We start from the raw sequence: 22,982 nt of genomic DNA, 5'->3' as shown, positions 1-22,982 counted from the left end.
TGCACCCACACCCCCAGTCAGTGCACCCACACCCCCAGTCAGTACACCTACACCTCCAGTCAGTGCTCTCACCTGATCTGTCTGTGGCAGACATTGTGGATGGCGGATTGGGCTTTACAGCCATAAGAAGACTCACAAGTAGCAGAGGCAGGATTGTCATCATCGCACACGACACACAACCTTAAGCCTAAAGAGCGTGTGTGTGTGTGTGTGTGTGTGTGTGTGTGTGTGTGTGTGTGTGGTGGTGGTGTTGTTGTTATTGTTGTTGTTGTTGACCTGGCTCCTGTCTCTCTTTCAGATGGTCCCAGGTTATTCTGTCGCTCCTCTAAACTGGAGGTGCAGAGAGATGAGTGGGAGGAGAGGAGGAGTGCTCTGAGACAGGTCAGACCAACCACCTCACACCACTACTACCACTGCCAATACTACTACCACCACTACTACTACTACCACTACCATTACTACTACCACTACCATTACTACTACCACCACTACTGCTACTACTACTACCACTACCACTACCATTACTACTGTTACCATTACTACTACCACCACTACTACTGCTGCTGCTACCACCACTACTACTACTACTACTACCACTACCATTACTACTACCACCACTACTACTACTGCTACCGCCACTACTACTACTACTAAAACCACTACTACTACCACCACCACCACCACTACTACCACTACTGCTATTACTACATTTACTGTGATTGCTGTTATTACTATTAATTATAATGTTCGTACTACTACTACAGTTACCATGATTATTAAGGTTACTGCTGCTGCTGCTGGTGTGTCGGCTCATTTCTACATTAAAATACTTGACAGGAGGGCAGACAGAAGCCGTCAGGCAGCTGAAATGTGTTCATAGTTAAATTAAATTGTCCTGTCTTCAGCTAGTAGCTTACCTTTTACATAGCATTATAACATAACATATGTTGGGTCTTACACACGGTGGACTAGCGGTGATTATTGTGCAGCAGGTCATACATGTGCAGACTTTATAAACTCCATGCTGTCTGACAGCTGCTCATCATGAAGCTCAGTGTATCTCTTATGCTACCACAGAAGAAGAACATGATGAATGTATTTATACAGCGCTACCGACCACTCAAAGTGCTCTACAGTGTACGCCTCACATTCACACACACATTCAGGAATCAGGAACAATTTATTTGTCATTTCATCTGATGTACTACATCAGGGGTGGCTGACCATGTGCCATGGAGAGCCATGTGTATGCAGGTTTTCATTCCAACCGGACTCCACACCAGCTGATTTCACTGATTAGCAACCCTTCAACCACACGGGAAGACTGTATCGGTGAAATCAGCTGGTGTGGGGTCCGGCTGGAATGAAAACCTGCATACACATGGCTCTCCATGGCACATGGTTAGCCACCCCTGTACTATGTACACAAAAGAAACGAAATTCTGTTTCCCACAGCGGTGCAACACAAAAACACACATCCAAAAACAACACCACCAAAAACAAAGAGAACAAAGCAAAAAACAAACAAACAAACAAACAGCCAACAACACAGTCCACCCAGTCCAAAAAATCCACCGTCCAGAGAATGAACTTCAGCCAGGATGACCGTTGGAACTGCCAGTCTGCATGGGCTAACAGTTAGCTTAGCCTGCCCCGCCTTCTGCGTCCTGTCAAACCGCCCTCAGTGTTTCCCCCTCATATGCAGCTCCAGGCAGGGCCGTGGTCCCTGGCTCCTGATCTCTGGAGGAGCAGGGGATTGAACCAGCGACCTTCAGATTACTAGATGAACCGCTCTACCTCATGACCCATGCCGTTACTTCCTCCTCCTTCACAAGTCCATGATATCTGTTTCCTGTTTAATGTTAGTTTTTATGAGAAATAATAATTTTATGAGAAAATAAACTTAAAATGATTATCAGTTGATGAGCCTTCCGGGAAGATGGCAGAGAGAGTAGCAGCATAGTTAACTAATACTCCTGAGAGAGTAGCAGCATAGTTAACTAATACTCCCGAGAGAGTAGCAGCATAGTTAACTAATACTCCCGAGAGAGTAGCAGCATAGTTAACTAATACTCCCGAGAGAGTAACAGCATAGTTAACTAATACTCCTGAGAGAGTAGCGCTATAGTTAACTAATACTCCTGAGAGAGTAGCAGCATAGTTAATTAATTCTCCTGAGAGAGTAGCAGCATAGTTAACTAATACTCCTGAGAGAGTAGCAGCATAGTTAACTGATACTCCTGAGAGACTAGCAGCATAGTTAACTAATACTCCTGAGAGAGTAGCAGCATAGTTAACTAATACTCCCGAGAGAGTAGCAGCATAGTTAACTAATACTCCCGAGAGAGTAGCAGCATAGTTAACTAATACTCCCGAGAGAGTAACAGCATAGTTAACTAATACTCCCGAGAGAGTAGCAGCATAGTTAACTAATTCTCCTGAGAGAGTAGCAGCATAGTTAACTAATACTCCCGAGAGAGTAGCAGCATAGTTAACTAATACTCCTGAGAGAGTAGCAGCATAGTTAACTAATTCTGCTGAGAGAGTAGCAGCATAGTTAACTAATTCTCCTGAGAGAGTAGCAGCATAGTTAACTAATACTCCCGAGAGAGTAGCAGCATAGTTAACTAATACTCCTGAGAGAGTAGCAGCATAGTTAACTAATACTCCTGAGAGAGCAGCAGCATAGTTAACTAATACTCCCGAGAGAGTAGCAGCATAGTTAACTAATACTCCTGAGAGAGTAGCAGCATAGTTAACTAATACTCCTGAGAGAGTAGCAGCATAGTTAACTAATACTCCTGGGAGAGTAGCAGCATAGTTAACTAATACTCCTGAGAGAGTAGCAGCATAGTTAACTAATACTCCTGAGAGAGTAGCAGCATAGTTAACCAATTCTCCTGGGAGAGTAGCAGCATAGTTAACTAATACTCCTGAGAGAGTAGCAGCATAGTTAACTAATACTCCTGAGAGAGTAGCAGCATAGTTAACTAATACTCCTGAGAGAGTAGCAGCATAGTTAACTAATTCTCCTGAGAGTAGCAGCATAGTTAACTAATACTCCTGAGAGAGTAGCAGCATAGTTAACTAATTCTCCTGAGAGTAGCAGCATAGTTAACTAATACTCCTGAGAGAGTAGCGCTATAGTTAACTAATACTCCTGAGAGAGTAGCAGCATAGTTAATTAATTCTCCTGAGAGAGTAGCAGCATAGTTAACTAATACTCCTGAGAGAGTAGCAGCATAGTTAACTGATACTCCTGAGAGACTAGCAGCATAGTTAACTAATACTCCTGAGAGAGTAGCAGCATAGTTAACTAATACTCCTGAGAGAGTAGCAGCATAGTTAACTAATACTCCTGAGAGAGTAGCAGCATAGTTAACTAATACTCCTGAGAGAGTAGCAGCATAGTTAACTAATACTCCTGAGAGAGTAGCAGCATAGTTAACTAATACTCCTGAGAGAGTAGCAGCATAGTTAACTAATACTCCTGAGAGAGTAGCAGCATAGTTAACTAATACTCCTGAGAGAGTAGCAGCATAGTTAACTGATACTCCTGAGAGACTAGCAACATAGTTAACTAATACTCCTGAGAGAGTAGCAGCATAGTTAACTAATACTCCTGAGAGAGTAGCAGCATAGTTAACTAATACTCCTGAGAGAGTAGCAGCATAGTTAACTAATACTCCCGAGAGGGTAGCAGCATGGTTAACCAATTCTCCCGAGAGACTAGCAGCATTTTTTTGTTTTTCGTTTTGGCTTTTTTCCCTCTTTTTCTCCCCAATTGTAGCCGGCTAATTACCCCACTCGTCCGAGCCATCCTGGTCGCTGCTCCACCCCCTCTGTCGATCCGGGGAGGGCTGCAGACTACCACATGCCTCCTCCGATACATGTGGAGTCACCATCCGCCTCTTTTCACCTGACAGTGAGGCGTTTCCTGCGTGTGGCAGGATCACGCTATCCCCCCCAGTTCCCCCTCCCCCCTGTACAGGTGCCCCAACCGACCAGATGAGGCGCTAGTGCAGCAACCAGGACACATACCCACTCCCAGCTTCCCACCTACAGACATGGTCAATTGTGTTTGTAGGGACGCCCGACCAAGCCAGAGGTAACACGGGCAACACAGTCCAAAAAAAATGTCTCTGTCCAGAGAACGAATGCCGACCATGATGACTGTTGGGACTGCCGGTCTGCATGGACTAGCAGTTAGCTTAGCCTGCCCCACTTCCGCATCCTGTCAGACCACCCTTGGTGTTTCCTCCCCGAGCACAGCTCCAGGCAGGGCCGTGGTCCATGGGCCCACTGAATCACATTCAACACCCTAACTAGCGACGAAGACTATGAAAAGGACGACTGATTTAGTTGATAAACTGTGAGAATAGATGGACTCCTAAAAATGTAACTCCCGAAGAAGTTCCTTTTTCTGAGCGTGTGTGTTATTTTGTGGTTAGGTTTGTTTGTTTGCGTGTTCTTCTGTTGGTTTCATATGTTTAGAAAAGCTGAAATGATCAATACAAGCTAAAGGGAAAAAAGGGATTAAAAGTTAGATTACACTATGACCACCTTTATTTAGAACTGATGAATCTACAAACAGCAGTTTGTACCCAGACGGGGAGTGACTCCTCTTTTTCTTCTCACCAGGAGTACAAGAAGAAGCACAAACACGCCAGGAGGAAGCTGCTGTCCTCGCAGCGGAGCTGAGGACTGTGGGAAGGAATGGGTATATTTTCAGCCAATCAGAGCTGCGGGAACAATTTCATCATGCAGCGCTTTGTGTCTGTGATTGGCTGACGTGTGCAGTGGGCGGGGTTATGCCAGGACTCCGACCCTTCAGGCCTTCACTCATTTTCCGCCAGAGATTCAGCGTTGCCTCGTTTCTCTGTCGCTGTTAAAATGGCTATCAGCAGCCAATAACATACAAGCATTGCTCTATGTCCCGCCCATCACCCTGAAGATGATTGGTGCTGTAGCTGTCAGTCAGCGAGCTCATACAGTCCACCTATGAGCCAGCAGCGAGGTGACATGGCCACTGTCTGACACGGGTTGGTTTCACTCAGGAATCGGTTTGATTGATAGGATTAGACGAGGGAACTTGGTCATGATGTCTAACAAATGATTGTAATCAAATTACTGCTTATTTTCTTTTATTTCCCCCCCTTTTCTCCCCAATTGTATCCGGGCAATCACCCCACTCTTCCGAGCCGTCCCGGTCTCTGCTGCACCTCCTCTGCTGATCCGGGGAGGGCTGCAGACTACCACCTGCCTCCTCCCATACATGTGGAGTCACCAGCCGCTTCTTTTCACCTGACAGTGAGGAGTTTCACCAGAGGGACGTAGTGCGTGGGAGGATCACGCTGTCCCCCCCCCCCCCCCACCCGAACAGGCGCCCCGACTGACCGACCAGAGGAGGCGCTAGTGCAGCGACCAGGACACATATCCACATCCAGCTTCCCACCTGCAGACACAGCCACTTGTCTGTAGGGACGCCCGACCAAGCCGGAGGTAACACAGGGATTCGAACCAGCGATCCCCGTGTTGTTAGGCAACGGAGCAGACCGCCACACTGCCCGGATGCTGTTATTTTTTGTACTGTGATGGATTACTTCCTCTCCAAGTTTAATTCACTTTCAACTTTATTGCAGCTTTGGCTTCAGCAAACTGGTGGTCGGGTGAAATATTGTGCGAAGTTGTGCTGAATAAAGACATCTGAATGAAACCCAATAGTTTCCTGAGTGGAATTCAAACGGAACCATTTGCTCAGCACAATTCAGTCAAAAGTCACTAAATCACAAAGTTCATGATCTCAGATGATCTTGAATTAAGTCGCTCAGTGCAGACTGACTGCCTGCTGAAACAATCGCACAGAAACAGGCAGAGAACACATTTACACATGACACGAGGTTTTAACAGCCACAGCATCCAACAATGAGAACAAACAGCCGATACACAACCCTGACTTGGATTCTAAATCATGATTATAACCTTTGTCAAGAAAAGGTTAGAACGATGATAGATTTATAACACACGATCAGTACAGATAAATCCTCCCTAGAATATATCCAGTCCATCCCACCAAAACATGAAGCCACTCCCCACCAACAGGGGTCAGTAGTGAGACAGACGGCGTGGGGTGTACTGCTCTGTCGTGTGGCGGTGTCTACTTCCGGTAGTGGGCGGGGCCTGAGGCCTTTGTCTGACTTGTCTGTCCTGCATGTAACCCTCCTCTTGTACAGGAGCGGTGGGCACCGCAGCCCCCGGGGGACCTCCTCCTCCACTTCTTCTTTCCTTTGCCTTGCTGAGGGGCACAGGCAGCAGTATTAACCCTAACATGCACGGCTGGGGCTTTCTGATGAGTGCTGGGGTAGGCTCCAGCATCCCCACCACCCCGCGAGCAGGATAAGCGGTCCAGATAACGGACGGAGGATGGATGGAGCACCTGGAGGAAACCCACGCAGACCAGGGAGAACGTGCAAACTCCACACAGCAGCACCCGGGACGGCCTGGGGGTTCGAACCCGGGACCTTCTTGGTGTGAGGCAGCAGTGCTGCCCGCTGGGCCGCCGTGCTGTGCTGTATGTGTCCTCTCTGCCTGCATGCAGAACCGCGGCCAGAAGGTCTCTGCTGAAGCAGAGCTGCAGTACATGGGGTTTAGAGAGGTGCTACGTCAGGGGTTTAGAGAGGTGCTACGTCAGGGGTTTAGAGAGGTGCTACGTCAGGGGTTTAGAGAGGTGCTACGTCAGGGGTTTAGAGAGGTGCTACGTCAGGGGTTTAGAGAGGTGCTACGTCAGGGGTTTAGAGAGGTGCTACGTCAGGGGTTTAGAGAGGTGCTACGTCAGGGGTTTAGAGAGGTGCTACGTCAGGGGTTTAGAGAGGTGCTACGTCAGGGGTTTAGAGAGGTGCTACGTCAGGGGTTTAGAGAGGTGCTACGTCAGCAGAGGTTACTGTTCTCACTGCAGACGATGAACACAAACACGCCTGGGTGGAGCTGCAGACTGACTGCAGATCACATGGTACACAGACAACAGTACCTCCAACAGTACTAACATAGTACCACAGTACATACTGATACACATGGTACACAGACAACAGCACCTCCAACAGTACTAACATAGTACCACGGTACATACTGATACACATGGTACACAGACAACAGCACCTCTAACAGTACTAGCATAGTACCACGGTACATACTGATACACATGGTACACAGACAACAGTACCTCCAACAGTACTAACATAGTACCACGGTACATACTGATACACATGGTACACAGACAACAGTACCTCCAACAGTACTAACATAGTACCACGGTACATACTGATACACATGGTACACAGACAACAGTACCTCCAACAGTACTAACATAGTACCACGGTACATACTGATACACATGGTACACAGACAACAGCACCTCTAACAGTACTAACATAGTACCACGGTACATACTGATACACATGGTACACAGACAACAGTACCTCTAACAGTACTAACATAGTACCACGGTACATACTGATACACATGGTACACAGACAACAGTACCTCCAACAGTACTAACATAGTACCACGGTACATACTGATACACATGGTACACAGACAACAGTACCTCTAACAGTACTAACATAGTACCACGGTACATACTGATACACATGGTACACAGACAACAGCACCTCTAACAGTACTAACATAGTACCACGGTACATACTGATACACATGGTACACAGACAACAGCACCTCCAACAGTACTAACATAGTACCACGGTACATACTGATACACATGGTACACAGACAACAGCACCTCCAACAGTACTAACATAGTACCACGGTACATACTGATACACATGGTACACAGACAACAGCACCTCCAACAGTACTAACATAGTACCACGGTACATACTGATACACATGGTACACAGACAACAGCACCTCTAACAGTACTAACATAGTACCACGGTACATACTGATACACATGGTACACAGACAACAGCACCTCCAACAGTACTAACATAGTACCACGGTACATACTGATACACATGGTACACAGACAACAGCACCTCCAACAGTACTAACATAGTACCACGGTACATACTGATACACATGGTACACAGACAACAGCACCTCCAACAGTACTAACATAGTACCACGGTACATACTGATACACATGGTACACAGACAACAGCACCTCCAACAGTACTAACATAGTACCACGGTACATACTGATACACATGGTACACAGACAACAGCACCTCTAACAGTACTAACATAGTACCACGGTACATACTGATACACATGGTACACAGACAACAGCACCTCTAACAGTACTAACATAGTACCACGGTACATACTGATACACATGGTACACAGACAACAGCACCTCTAACAGTACTAACATAGTACCACGGTACATACTGATACACATGGTACACAGACAACAGCACCTCTAACAGTACTAACATAGTACCACGGTACATACTGATACACATGGTACACAGACAACAGCACCTCTAACAGTACTAACATAGTACCACGGTACATACTGATACACATGGTACACAGACAACAGCACCTCTAACAGTACTAACATAGTACCACGGTACATACTGATACACATGGTACACAGACAACAGCACCTCTAACAGTACTAACATAGTACCACGGTACATACTGATACACATGGTACACAGACAACAGCACCTCTAACAGTACTAACATAGTACCACGGTACATACTGATACACATGGTACACAGACAACAGCACCTCTAACAGTACTAACATAGTACCACGGTACATACTGATACACATGGTACACAGACAACAGTACCTCTAACAGTACTAACATAGTACCACGGTACATACTGATACACATGGTACACAGACAACAGTACCTCTAACAGTACTAACATAGTACCACGGTACATACTGATACACATGGTACACAGACAACAGCACCTCTAACAGTACTAACATAGTACCACGGTACATACTGATACACATGGTACACAGACAACAGTACCTCTAACAGTACTAACATAGTACCACGGTACATACTGATACACATGGTACACAGACAACAGTACCTCCAACAGTACTAACATAGTACCACGGTACATACTGATACACATGGTACACAGACAACAGCAACTCCAACAGTACTAACATAGTACCACGGTACATACTGATACACATGGTACACAGACAACAGCACCTCTAACAGTACTAACATAGTACCACGGTACATACTGATACACATGGTACACAGACAACAGTACCTCTAACAGTACTAACATAGTACCACGGTACATACTGATACACATGGTACACAGACAACAGCACCTCTAACAGTACTAACATAGTACCACGGTACAAACTGCTACACATGGTACACAGACAACAGTACCTCTAACAGTACTAACATAGTACCACGGTACATACTGATACACATGGTACACAGACAACAGTACCTCTAACAGTACTAACATAGTACCACGGTACATACTGATACACATGGTACACAGACAACAGCACCTCTAACAGTACTAACATAGTACCACGGTACATACTGATACACATGGTACACAGACAACAGTACCTCTAACAGTACTAACATAGTACCACGGTACATACTGATACACATGGTACACAGACAACAGTACCTCTAACAGTACTAACATAGTACCACAGTACATACTGATACACATGGTACACAGACAACAGTACCTCTAACAGTACTGTAGCGAATTCGGGGGATAACGCCGCCACAGGAAGTGCCGCGGCCGGGACGCGAACCCGTACCGCCCGCACCGCGGGAGGCATCGCTAACCGCTAGACTAAAGGGTCCGACCAGCCTGCCAGCGGCCACCAGCGTGTCTCCTTATCCATGCACGGTACAGGATGCACCACCTGCTGTAACCTGTTTCAGTTTCTGTAAATGTAGCATCTTGCCTACATGAAACAAGCACACACACAGTGTTTGTTTACTTATATACTGATGAAAACTTCGGGAGCACTACAACTACACAGCACAGCACAGCACAGCACAGCCACCTCGTCCGGCGTTCATTACACAACAGAACTACATCCGGGGGAAGGTCCTAGGTAGTAATGGGTAAACCAATTTACTGCTACTGCCACCTAGTGGACATACAGGTAAGTGGGTCTGGTTTATTACACAAGTTACTGTGTTAGCTGTTAGGCTAACAAAAAGTTCCTCCACAGGGATCACCAACGCTAACAACCAACGATGAAACAAAGTGGGCATGTGCCAAACCTGACCCCCAGCTAGTGTAACGTGATTCCACATGACTCATGCTAGTCAACATTTAACAGTCACTTTCCAGGAAATAATTGTTTGTTTTTGGTCTTTGTTTTTCTAACATGCTTTCAGTGCTACCCAGGAAGTTGAGGGTGGACTACCTGACTCCCGTGAGATCCAGGCACATTCTTGCCTCTCCTGGAACATGATCTCACCCCTACCTATCACAGTCTTTCCTGTCCAAGGACAGGATGTTGTGTTGCTGTTAAGCCCACTCAGGCACATTTGTAATTTGTGGTATTGGGCCATACAAATAAAACTGATTTGATTTGATCTACGACCAAACATGGGGGGTTGAGCACCACATCGTCACCACCGGCCCGCCGGTGCACGCCCGAGCTCGGCACCTCGACCCGACCAAGCTCTCTGTCGCCAAGGCGGAGTTTGAGAACATGGAGCGCCTGGGCTTCACCCCTCCACATAGTGCCTAAGCCTGGCGGTGGGTGGCGTCCATGTGGTGACTACCGTCGGCTCGATGACGCAACAACACCGGGCCGCTACCCGGTCCCTCACATCAAAATTTCTCCGCCCACCTGGCTGGGAAAGTGATCTTGTCCAAGGTGGACCTCGTCCGGGGATACCACCAGGTGCCCGTCCATCCCGCGGATGTCCCCAAAACGGCTGTGACAACTCCGTTCGGACTGTTCGAGTTCCTGCGCATGCCGTTTGGGCTCAAGAACGCCGCGCAGTCCTTCCAACGCCTCATGGACTCAGTGTTGCGGGACCTGCCTTTCCTCTTTGTGTACCTGGATGACATCCTGGTCGCTAGCGCCTCCGTGTCCGAGCACTTGTCCCACCTCAGAGCCCTTTTCGAGAGGCTCAGCCTGCACGGGTTGATAGTTAACCCGGCCAAAAGCCAGTTTGGTCTGAGCACCATCGACTTCCTGGACCACCGGGTCACCAAGGACGGGGCGGCCCCCCTTCCATCTAAGGTGGAGGCCGTCGCAGACTTTCCACGCCCACACACGGCCCAGTCCCTCCGGGAGTTCATTGGCATGGTGTCCTTCTACCACCGGTTCATCCCCCGGGCTGCCGCTCTCCTCCGCCCCCTATATGAGGCTCTGAAGGGCACAGCCCCCAAACACGCCGTGGACTGGTCTGCAGAGAGGGACACGGCTTTTAAGGATGTGAAGGCCGCCCTGGCTGACACGGCGATGCTGGCACACCCTGTGTCTGGAGCGCCCATCGCCATCACGACGGATGCTTCGGACTACGCTGTCGGCGCGGTTTACGATCAGCGGGTGGGCGGCGCGTGGCAGCCACGTGCCTTCTTCAGCCGGAAGTTGAACCTGAGGGAGCGCAAATACAGCAGCTTTGATCGTGAGGTGCTTGGCCTTTTCCTCGCTGTTAGGCACTTCCGTTTCCTGCTGGAGGGCCGTCAGTTCACGGCTTTCGTCGACCACAAACCGCTGGTGTTCGCGGTGCCCAAGGTGGCAGAGCCGTGGTCAGCCCACCAGCAGCGACAGTTGTTCTACATCTCAGAGTTTACCACCGACGTGAGGCATGTCGCTGGGAAGTCCAACCCGGTCACCGACTGTCTCTCCCGGGCCATCGCTGGTGCCGCCCATTTGGGACTCGACTACAGCCAGATGGCGGCTGACCAGGCCGCCGACCCAGGAGTGCAGGCATGCAGGACCGCCATCACAGGGCTGCAGTTGGAGGATGTGGCTTTCGACGACGCCGGCGCCACGCTCCTGTGCGACGTCTCTACGGGTCAGCCCAGACCCATGGTTCTGACTGCTGGGAGGCGGCGGGTCTTCGACGTGGTCCATGGGCTGTCTCCCCCTGGCAGAAAGCCTTCACAGAGGTTGGTGGCGGCAAAGTTTGTCTGGCATGGACTCAAAAAGGATGTGAGGGACTGGGCTGACACCTGTGTGGAGTACCAACGCTCCAAAGTGCTCCGGCACATCAAAGCGCCCCTGATACCTTTCACGGTACCTGAGAGGAGGTTCGACCACGTGAATGTGGACCTGGTAGGCCCCCTACCCCCCTCCCGTGGTTTCACATACCTGCTCACCATGGTCGACAGGACCACGTGATGGCCAGAGGCCGTCCCGCTTTCGTCCACGACAGCGCCTGAGGTTGCCCGAGCGTTCATCGGAACCTGGGTCGCCCGCTTTGGCACCCCATCTGACCTCTTCTCGGACAGAGGGCCGCAATTCACGTCAGCGCTCTGGGAGGAGATCGCCGCGGGTTTAGGGGTGAGGCTCCATCGCACCACAGCGTATCACCCTCAAGCGAATGGATTGGTCGAGAGGTTCCATCGCTCGATGAAGGCCGCATTGTGGGCTACCCTCAAGGACGACCGCTGGGTCGACAAACTGCCTTGGGTCATGCTTGGGCTCAGGACGGCCCCCAAGGAGGACCTCCAGTCCTCATCCGCCGAACTGGTCTACGGACAGCCACTTCGGGTCCCGGGGGATTTCCTTCCCACCGCCACAGCTCCCTGGTCCGCCAGCTGCCAACGGACTGCGCTGCAGGAGGAAGCCAGGGCTTTTGTACCGGTCCCCACGTCTCAGCATGGCGGCTCTCCGTCCTATGTCCCCACGGAGCTGTGGTCGGCGGAGTATGTTTTCATCCGCCACGACGCGCACCGCGGTCCCCTGCAGCCACCCTACGACGGTCCATTTCGGGTACGGGACACTGGAGATAAGCACTTTGTGGTGGAGGTTGGCAGCAGGCTGGAGCGGGTTTCTGTGGACCGCCTCAAGCCTGCTCACCTGGACTTGGACCGCCCTGTTGGTCGGGCCCTCCCCCCACGGCGGGGGCGCCCCCCGGCCTTGCCCCCCTCCCCCGGTGAGCCGCCCCCTGCTTCCCCAGCCCCTCCCTTTCCCCGGTCCAGCTGTGAGGACTCTGCTGCTTTGCCTGCGGTTAACCAGCCCCCAGCTCCTGTTCAGCGGAGCCGTTGGGGCAGAGAGATCCGCCCCCCTCGCCACACTGACTTGTCCTATTAAGGCGAGTTCTGGGGGGACGTGTGTAGTGGTTATGGGGATACATCATTCCCTTTGTTGAGCTAGTAGGAACGTTTACAGTGACGCACTTCCGCTGCGCGGGTGTGTGTGTGTGTGTTGTTGTTGTAATGGTGGAGGAATAAATGCTGCACGTTGTGTAGCCGCAAGAGAAAGTTGTCACGACTCCTGCTTGAGCTCCTCTACACACACAATGCAGGAGAGCTGATAACATAACCCCCCTCCTCCCCCCCACATATATATATATGAGATGAGTTCCGTTCTGAATAAGCCGAACATGAAGTCATTATAGTAACAATACAACATAAATACAAATCTTGAAACAAATAAAATCAAAAAAGAAAAAGATTAATTTGACATCAGGCGATTTCATCGTTGTGCGCGCGCGCACACACACGCTACATTTCTGTCAAACTGGCGCGTGCTCGTCGTCAACACGTGGCTTATAAGACGGACCGAGCTGAACCGAACAGAAGCAGATCAGCTGCGGAGACCTGCTGACTTGTTGGACAGGCCAGCTGATCAGCCGGGGAACCGGTCCGCCGGGGAACTGGTCTGTCGGGGAACCGGTCTGTCGGGGAACTGGTCTGTCGGGGAACCGGTCTGTGGGTGAACTGGTTCGTTGGTGAACCGCTGGTGAGGGATGAGAGCGGACGGGAAACAGCGCCCTCTAATGGCGGTTCATGCTAGTGATGATGAGGGCTGGATGAGGATCAGCTGCGGCGGCGTCACAACAAAAATGGAGGCGAGGAGGAAGTAGACCAGAGAAACGCAGGACATCTCCAGAAAGACCCCGAACCTACACGAACCCACGTTGTGGCGCTGCATATGTAACCCGCAGCACCTGTGACTGGACCGGGAAGGTTGCGGTTCGTGTGGACTCAGGATGGACTCCGTCTCTTTTCCAGAAGAACCAACTGAGAGGAAAGTGTCGATTGTCGGCTCGGAGCTGGTGGATAACTACACTGTACGTCCCGGTTTGCTCAACCCATTTAACACATTTAAATAACTCGTCCATGAAGGACCACTAACTAACATTACCAATACTTACTTCAATCACCATCAACTGTACAACCGCCATGGACCCTGGGATCAGGTGGACTCACAAAGCGGCACCAAACCTGATGATATTACGTAAACCTGCTAGCATAACATATAAACCTGCTAGCATAACATATAAACCTGATGATATAACATATAAACCTGCTAGCATAACATATAAACCTGCTAGCATAACATATAAACCTGATGATATAACGTAAACCTGCTAGCTAAACCTGATAATATAAACCTGATAATATAACATGTAAACCTGATAATATAACATATAAACCTGATAATATAACATATAAACCTGATGATATAACATATAAACCTGCTAGCATAACATATAAACCTGCTAGCATAACATATAAACCTGCTAGCATAACATATAAACCTGCTAGCATAACATGTAAACCTGCTAGCATAACATATAAACCTGCTAGCTAAACCTGATAATATAAACCTGATGACATCACATAAACCTGCTAGCATAACATATTAACCTGATGATATAACGTAAACCTGCTAATATAACATATAAACCTGCTAGCATAACATATAAACCTGATGATATAACGTAAACCTGCTAGCTAAACCTGATAATATAAACCTGATAATATAACATGTAAACTTGATAATATAACATATAAACCTTGATAGTATAACATATAAACCTAATAATATAACACTTGAACCTGATAATATAATATATAAACCTGATAATGTAACATATAAACCTGATAATGTAACGTATAAACCTGATAATATAACATATAAACCTGCTAATATAACATATAAACCTGATAATTTAACATATAACCCTGATAATGTAATATAAACCTGATAATGTAACATATAAAACTTATAATGTAACATATAAACCTGATAATATAACATATAAACAAATAAAGTATGATAAACAAATTATCATTAGATGAGAATGTTCAGCTGCTTGCCATTTAAATATTGCAAATAATGAAATGTAATTAAATAGTCTGAATAATTAAACAGTGGGATTGAATTTGACAAGAGGGTTTGAACTGGGTCCCATACCTGACAGCCAGAGCACTGAAACGAATTTCTATCGTTTATTTATTTAAAGATAAAGCTTTTACAAGTAAAATAGGGGGATCAGATGTAATACAAGACAGTAATATAACTGCATGTTTTTACAAATGTTCATATTATCTGACTACTAAATCGTTACGTGTGAGTGTGCATAATGAATGTAGGAGGTGTAGTTGCTGGTTTCGGTGTCTTGGTTACTCAGACTGATGTTGTGTTTCAGGTCTACATCATCGAGGTGACAGATGGAGAACACAAATGGACCACAAAGCATCGGTACAGCGACTTCCATGAACTCCATGAGAAAGTAAATACGTCCTCATCATCTGATGGGTTTTACCATCAACCCAGAAACATTCACAGACTGTGAAAGCTAGCTAGTCAGAAACACATAAATGCGTCTATAATACTATTCTGATGATAGGTATATACACCATTCAGCCAAACCATTAAAATCACCTGCCTAATATTGTGTAGGTCCCCCTTGTGCCACCAAAACAACTCTGACCCATCGAGGCATACACTCCACAAGACCTCTGAAGGTGTCCCCTGGTATCTGGCACCAACACATTAGCAGCAGATCCTTTAAATCCTGTAAGTTGTGAGGTGGAACCTCCATGGATCGGACTTCTTTTTACAGCACATCCCACAGATGCTCGATCGGATTGAGATCTGGGGAATTTGGAGGCCAAGGCAACACCTTGAACTCTTCGTCAGGTTCCTCAAACCATTCCTGAACAATTTTGGCTGTGTGGCAGGGTCCATGATCCTGCTGAAGGAGGCCACTGCCATCAGGGAATACTGTTGCCATGAAGGGGTGTACTTGGTCTGCAGCGATGTTTAGGTAGGTGATACGTGTCAAAGTAACACCCACATGAATGCCAGGACCCAAGGTTATCCAGCAGAACCTTTCCCAGAGCATCATACTGCCTCCGCTGGCTTGCCTTCTTCTTCTTCCTGGTGCCATCTCTTCGCCAGGTAAACAATGCACATGCACCCGGCCATCCACATGCTGTAAAAGAAAACGTGATTTTGCAGACCAGGCCACTTTCCATTGCTCCATGGTCCAGTTCTGATGCTGACATGCCCATTGTAGGCACTTTTGGCAGTTGACAGGGGTCATCATGGGCACTCTGACCGGTCTGCGGTTACGTAGCTCCATATGCAACAAGCTGTGATGCACTGTGTGTTCTGACACCTGTCTATCATAACCAGCATTAACTTTTTCAGCAGTTTGAACTACAGTAGCTCTTCTGTGGGATCGGACCAGACGGGCTAGCCTTCGCTCTTCACATGCATCAATGAACCTTGGGCGCCCATGACCCGGTCGCCGGTTCACCGGTTTTCCTTCCTTGGACCACTTTTGTTAGGTACTGACCACTGCATACCAGGAACACCCCACAAGACCTGCCGTTTTGGAGATGCTCTGACCCAGTTGTCTAGCCATCACAGTTTGGCCCTTGTCCAAGTTGCTCACATCCTCACGTTTGCAACACAACTTCAAGAACTGACTGTTCACTTGCTGCCTATTATATCCCACCCCTTGACAGGTGCCATGGTAACAAGATAATCAATGTTATTCACTTACCTGTCAGTGGTTATAATGTTTTGGCTGATCAGTGTATATGTATTTAAAAAGTCATAACTTGTGTTTGTTGACCTCATCATCCAGTATGTCTGAGCTGCTGGCTGTGGTGTGATGGAGGCTTTTGTAAAGGTGGTTTTGTGTGTCAGCTCACAGCGGAGAATAAAGTGGATAAACACCTGCTGCCTCCCAAGAAGATCCTGGGGAAAAACTCCCGGAGTCTGGTGGAGCGGAGGCAGAAGGATCTGGAAGTTTATCTCCAAACCCTCCTGACGAGCTTTCCTACTGCAGCTCCCAAAGCGCTGTCCTGTTTCATGCACTTTAACCTCTATGTAAGTACACCATCACTGCACTAACATGGTACTACATCACACAGTACTACATCCACACAATACAACATCCACACAGCGCTACATCCACACAGTACAACATCCACATTGTACTACATCTACTCAATACTACAGCCACAGAGTACTACATTCACACAGTACTACATCTACAGAGTACTACATCCACACAATACAACATCAACATTGTACTACATCTGCTCAATACTACAGCCGCATAGTACTACATCCACACTAGGGCTGCAACAATGAATTGATGAAACCAATAAAATTAAATTATAGAAATAGTTGGTGACGAAGGTGTATGAATTTAAATACTTGGGGTCAACTGTCCAAAGTAACAGGGAGTGCAGAAGAGAGGTGAAGAAGAGCGTGGAGGCAGGGTGGAGTGGGTGGAGAAGAGTGTCGGGAGTGATTTGTGACAGGGAAGGTTTACAAGATGGTTGTGAGACCAGCTATGTTGTATGGTTTGGAGACAGTGGCACTGATGAAAAGACAGGAGGTGGAGCTGGAGGAGGCAGAGATGAAGATGATAAGATTTTCACTGAGAGTGATGAAGAAGGACAGGATTATATTAGAGGGACAGCTCAGGTTTGACAGTTTGGAGACAAAGCAAGAGAGACAAGATTGAGATGGTTTGGACATATGTGGAGGAGAGATGCTGGGTATATTGGGAGAAGGATGCTGAATATGGAGCTGCCAGGGAAGAGGAGGTTTATGGATGTGGTGAGGGAGGGCATGCAGGTGGCTGGTGTGACAGAGGAAGATGCAGAGGACAGGAAGAGATGGAAATGGATGATCTGCTGTGGTGACCCCTAACGGGAACAGCTGAAAGTAGTAGTAGTAGTAGTCGTAGTAGTGGTAGACCCATGGCATGCTTTGTGTTTTGAAAGTGAGGAATTGGTTCATCTCTCAGCAGGTAGTTCTCTTTTATCTACACAGTAGCCAGTGTTTGTTTGTGATCCAGCTTGTTAACAGTTTGTGTTTTTCTTTATTGTTTATAATTTATTACTGTTTTAACAACTCGGGTCCATTCAATACATGTAAAAATTACCTGTTTTTGTGCACTTTATTAAAAACAGGGGCGTCCAGGTAGCATAGCGGTCTATTGCGTTGCCTACCAACATAGAGATCGGCAGTTACCTTCAGCTTGGTCGGGCGTCCCTACAGACACAATTGACCATGTCTGCGGGTGGGAAGCCGGATGTGGGTATGTGTCCTGGTCTCTGCACTAGCGCTTCCTCTGGTCAGTCGGGGCACCTGTTTAGGGGAGAGGGGGAACTAGGGGGAACAGCGTGATCCTCCCATGTGCTACGTCCCCCTGGTGAAACTCCTCACTGTCAGGTGAAAGGAAGCGGCTGGTGACTCCACATGTATGGGAGGAGGCATGTGGTAGTCTGCAGCCCTCCCCGGATCAGCAGAGGGGGTGGAGCAGAGACCGGGACGGCTCAGAAGAGTGGGGTATTAAGCCAGATACAACTGGGAGAAAATCAAAACAAAAAACAAGCATATATGTTTTGCAGGTGTTGTGTAGCATACATGTAGGTGTGTGGTTGTGTTTGTGTTGTCTGTGTAGAATAACGGTGTGTTTTGTGAAACATTGATTAACAGAATTGGGGATATTGTACAAATAAAACTGACTCCACTCTCCGAACTGCTCTGGGGCTCCGCCTGAACATCAGAGAGACATGTTGACCTTTGACCCTCTTTATTCCCCGCCTGTCAGGGTCACGGTCTGTCTCGGTGTGGGTCAGTAGGGTCACACAGAAGGTGTGTTTTGTTTGCTGTCCATGTGTCTTCGTCTTCATGAGAGTCGTCAGTAGTTTGATATTCATCACTCATAACAGTGGAGAAATAATCCTGTTTGTCTTTCATTCAACAAGACACGGTGACTTTGAAGTGAATGTTTCTACTTGAAAATAACTGTCTCTCTCTCTCTCTATCTCTCTCTGTCTCCCTCTCTGTCTGCCTCTCTCTCTCTCTGTCTCTGTCTGCCTTTGTCTGTTTGTCTCTCTGTCTCTGTCTCTGTCTGCTTTCTCTCTTTCTGTCTCTGTCTGTCTCTCTCTCTGTCTCTCTCTCTGTCTTTCTATCAGGAGATAAATGGAGTCACTGCAGCACTGGCAGAGGAGTTGTTTCACAAAGGTTAGCTCCCTCCCTGACCCCTGACCCTCCCACTTCCTGTTTGTGGTAGTTAACTAGATGAACCGTCTGTGTGTCTCACTGTCTGCAGGTGAGCAGTTGTTGGTGGCCGGGGAGGTCTTCTGTCTCCGTCCTCTGCAGTTGTACTCTGTCAGCCAGCAGCTCCGATTGGCCAAACCCACCTGCTGTACTGGAGACGCCAAAACAGACCTTGGCCACATCCTGGACTTCACCTGTAGACTGCGGTACCTGAAGGTGAGACAGGCTGCGGCCTGGCTGACTGACATGTGTCTGTAGGAAACACCTCATGGCATCTGCTTGACATGACAGCTGACTCTTCCCTGGGCTGCTGCTTTGTGTGTGTGTGTGTTGGTTCTGGCCCAGTCTCACTGCTCTGCTGTGTTGGCTCAGGTCACTGGCACCAGGGGCCCTGTGGGAACCAGTAACATCCAGGAAATCCGTCTCCCATTTGACCTGTCTATCTTTAGATCACTGCTGCATATCGAGGTAACCTGTCTGTGTATCTGCCTGTCTGTCTGTCTGTCTGTCTGTCTGTCTGTCTATCTGTGTACAGCTGTGTGTCTGTGTTTTTCATCTTCCCCTGTGTCAGTTGCGATGTCAGCCTGTCTGGTCTTGTGTCAACAGATCAGCGAGTGCAGCTGGCAGCAGATTGGAGGCTTTCCTTCTCTGCGGAGCATCCTGGCCACACTCAGTATCCATCACTCCACGGACACCATGATGGTACTGACCCCACCACACATCACCTGTCACACTCTTAGTAGAGCTGTCTCGCCCAGGACATTCTGGTTGACATTAACTCTCATACAAATAATCGCCATTAACCATTTAATTGTTTTTTTTTACTTTTTCCCCTCCCTTTTTCTCCCATATGTACTTGGCCAATTACCCTCTTTTCTGAGCGGTCTGTCTTTCCAAGTTGGGTGAATTGGGTGGGGTGGTGGATCCGTAGATGGTTTTTTAAATGTGTGGTATTAGCACCCTTGACCGCCACTTTTTTGCTGCAAATCCGACAGATCGCCTCCTCCAAGTTATCGGGCTCTCCTTTTTCATTTGGCCTAAAACCAACATGTGCCCACAGCGCTGCTCTGCTGTTTGGCTCTGACACTACATCCATGATGTTCATGTCAACACATGCTTGTCCACATGCAGGCGTCCAATATTACAGAATATTAGAGAATATTATGGAATAAGCGTCTCAAGATAAAAGTTTATTGGCGCTAATTCACCACTCATGGGCCTCTTAAAAGAGCGCCAGTCAGACAACGAACGGTGGAACACGGCATGGAAATACTGATGAAAATATACTTTAACTTCACTTTTTAATACTTTATTGATCCCTTTGGGGGAATTCTTCCTCTGCATGTAACCCATCCTAGCTGTGTAGCTAACTGCGTAGCTAGCTGTGTAGCTAGGAGAAGTGAGGGGAAATACGACGTTTCTGTTAGTTTCATCCAGCTGTTTTTGTACAAATGGATGGAAACGAGTCTAACGATTATGCAGAATGACCGTGGTCAAGTAAAATAATGGCGATCAGGCGATTATGTAATAATTGTGACAGCGCTACCTGTTAGTAGAGATTATTAGTGTTACTTTAATGAAGAACTAGATGCTCCTCTCTCCTCTTGTGTTCGAATTGAATTGTTTTAATGTCTATGATAGTTAATTTTCAGATTACGTTGAATAGTTGGATTGCAATAGCTGTTGCATTAATCTGATTAACATCTCATTTTTAACTTCATGTAAACACGCTGAATGATGACTAACGATGACGTCAACTGAGTCTAGCTGTCAATCATCCTTTCAAATAGCACAACAGCAAGGATAGCAAGGAGACAGATTAAACCGGCTCCCTGCCCTCCTTGGTGCCTTTGAGGTGGTGCCCTGGTGCCTTTGAGCAGGGCACCACCTCCTCTCTGGTACTGTAATAAAGTCTGTCTCTCTCAGTCCATACTAGTCCCAGAGGCATCTGAGTTCTCCCAGTGGGAGGTGGAGGGGGGGGAGTCCTGCGGTCCCGTCACCGCCGTCATCCCTCTGTGGAGCAACCTGACCACGCTGGACATGAGCTACAACACCATCTGCACCATCGACAGCTCTGTGGTGAGGTTGTCTGCATGTCTCTGTCTTCCTTCCTGTCTGGCTGCCCACTTGTCTGTCTCTCCAGATGTACCCAAGTGTCCTTGTCAAAATGACTTCCATTAAACAATGACAGAAAAACTAAATAACTTTTCACATTTCGATTGAAATTCATTAAGTCACTTTTTTTATTGCTCTATTTTCAGTTCACATTCTTATTACCTCTGAATTGATCTGCCAGGTGTTTATTACTTTCACCCCTTTATGCTTCTACATAAATGATAAAAGGGAGTTTTGTATGATAATTGATGAAAGTGGTGCCACATGACAATGTTTATTCTTCAATTCCTTTTTCTCTTCACGTCTGATTTAATTGTTTTATCTTTATTTTATTTTCTCTGTCCTGTAGAAAGTGATTCCTAAGGTGGAGTTTCTGGATCTCAGCCACAACCTGCTGTCCTCCATAGACAACCTGCAGGTGAGCCTCAGCTTTAAATGGACAGGAGACCAAGCAGTTATGAGCCATACGTCCATCGAAGCATGATGGCATGTCACATTAGAAAAGCTGGATGAAACCACAAAATTCTTCGGTATTGTAAAAATGTTTTTATGCACATTTGAGGTGAAATTTATCTTTTGTCAGTGAGGAGTTTATGTGCTAAATGGGCAACAAAAACACATTTATTATTTACAGGCCAGTGGCCACTCTTTCAGGGATGAGGATTTTTGTTCATCCTTGATAGGGAGGAACGCTGGTTTGAATGGGGAGTCAAAGAGGCCATCTGTGTGAAGAGGGAATGACCATCCCTGAACTGGGGGGGGGGGGGAGACTAAGACTCTGATTGTAGCTATTTCCCGATCCTCTGTGAATAGTACACATGGCCATTGTAACTCTAGTTAAGGGCCCAGACATACCAAACCAACTAATAGCGACAAAGGCCGACTGTTGTGTCGCCTCATGTCACCTGCTGTCTGGGCCAAAAAGTAGCACTTGAGCACTTTAACACACCGCAAAGACTACGTCTGACAGCCAACTAGCATGTACGTTCTGCACTGATTCGCTAAGCTGAACAGCCAAACAGTGATCTCTCACTGACGGGCTCTGCCCATTCAACATGCTGAATCGGCCGAAAAGCTGCCGACAGGGGTCCGACTGGTGTCGATGGTGCAGGAGACACCGCAAAAACTAGGGTCACAGACGCTCACCGATGGCCCGACACTGGCTGTCGGCCGACCGTTGGTCTGGTGTGTCACGGCCCAAAGAGGCCATCTATGTTAAGAGGGAATGACCGTCCCTGAACTGAGGGTGGAGGCTAAGAGTACATCTGTCACCATCTTACAATGCTGTGATTGCAACTATTCCCCAATCTTCTTTGAATAGTACACATGGTCACTAGTTAATGGTCACACCAATGGTCGTTGGTTTGGG

General features: G+C 47.6%; 2 protein-coding genes across 3 annotated transcripts in view; both read left to right on the top strand.

Moving 5' to 3' along the window:
• Positions 1–5,715, top strand: part of nol8 (nucleolar protein 8) — a 52,419-nt gene extending 46,704 nt beyond the window's left edge. For both annotated transcript variants that reach the window (XM_056273928.1, XM_056273929.1), the window contains exons 17-18: positions 299–381; positions 4,642–5,715. In XM_056273928.1, coding sequence (XP_056129903.1) covers positions 299–381; positions 4,642–4,701 — 143 coding nt within the window. In that variant the 3' untranslated portion in view covers positions 4,702–5,715. The remainder of the gene's footprint in view (positions 1–298; positions 382–4,641) is intronic.
• Positions 5,716–14,035: 8,320 nt separating this feature from the next.
• Positions 14,036–22,982, top strand: part of nisch (nischarin) — a 96,617-nt gene continuing 87,670 nt past the window's right edge. Inside the window, exons 1-9 of the mRNA XM_056273546.1 lie at positions 14,036–14,246; positions 15,612–15,695; positions 17,123–17,305; positions 19,414–19,462; positions 19,551–19,714; positions 19,871–19,966; positions 20,105–20,200; positions 21,425–21,577; positions 21,963–22,031. Of these exons, the coding sequence (XP_056129521.1) occupies positions 14,166–14,246; positions 15,612–15,695; positions 17,123–17,305; positions 19,414–19,462; positions 19,551–19,714; positions 19,871–19,966; positions 20,105–20,200; positions 21,425–21,577; positions 21,963–22,031 (975 nt within the window). The 5' untranslated portion in view covers positions 14,036–14,165. The remainder of the gene's footprint in view (positions 14,247–15,611; positions 15,696–17,122; positions 17,306–19,413; positions 19,463–19,550; positions 19,715–19,870; positions 19,967–20,104; positions 20,201–21,424; positions 21,578–21,962; positions 22,032–22,982) is intronic.

The sequence above is a fragment of the Lampris incognitus genome, chromosome 2, assembly GCF_029633865.1.
Source record: "Lampris incognitus isolate fLamInc1 chromosome 2, fLamInc1.hap2, whole genome shotgun sequence".
Lineage (NCBI taxonomy): Eukaryota > Metazoa > Chordata > Actinopteri > Lampriformes > Lampridae > Lampris > Lampris incognitus.
This window is presented reverse-complemented; position numbering and strand designations above follow the sequence as displayed.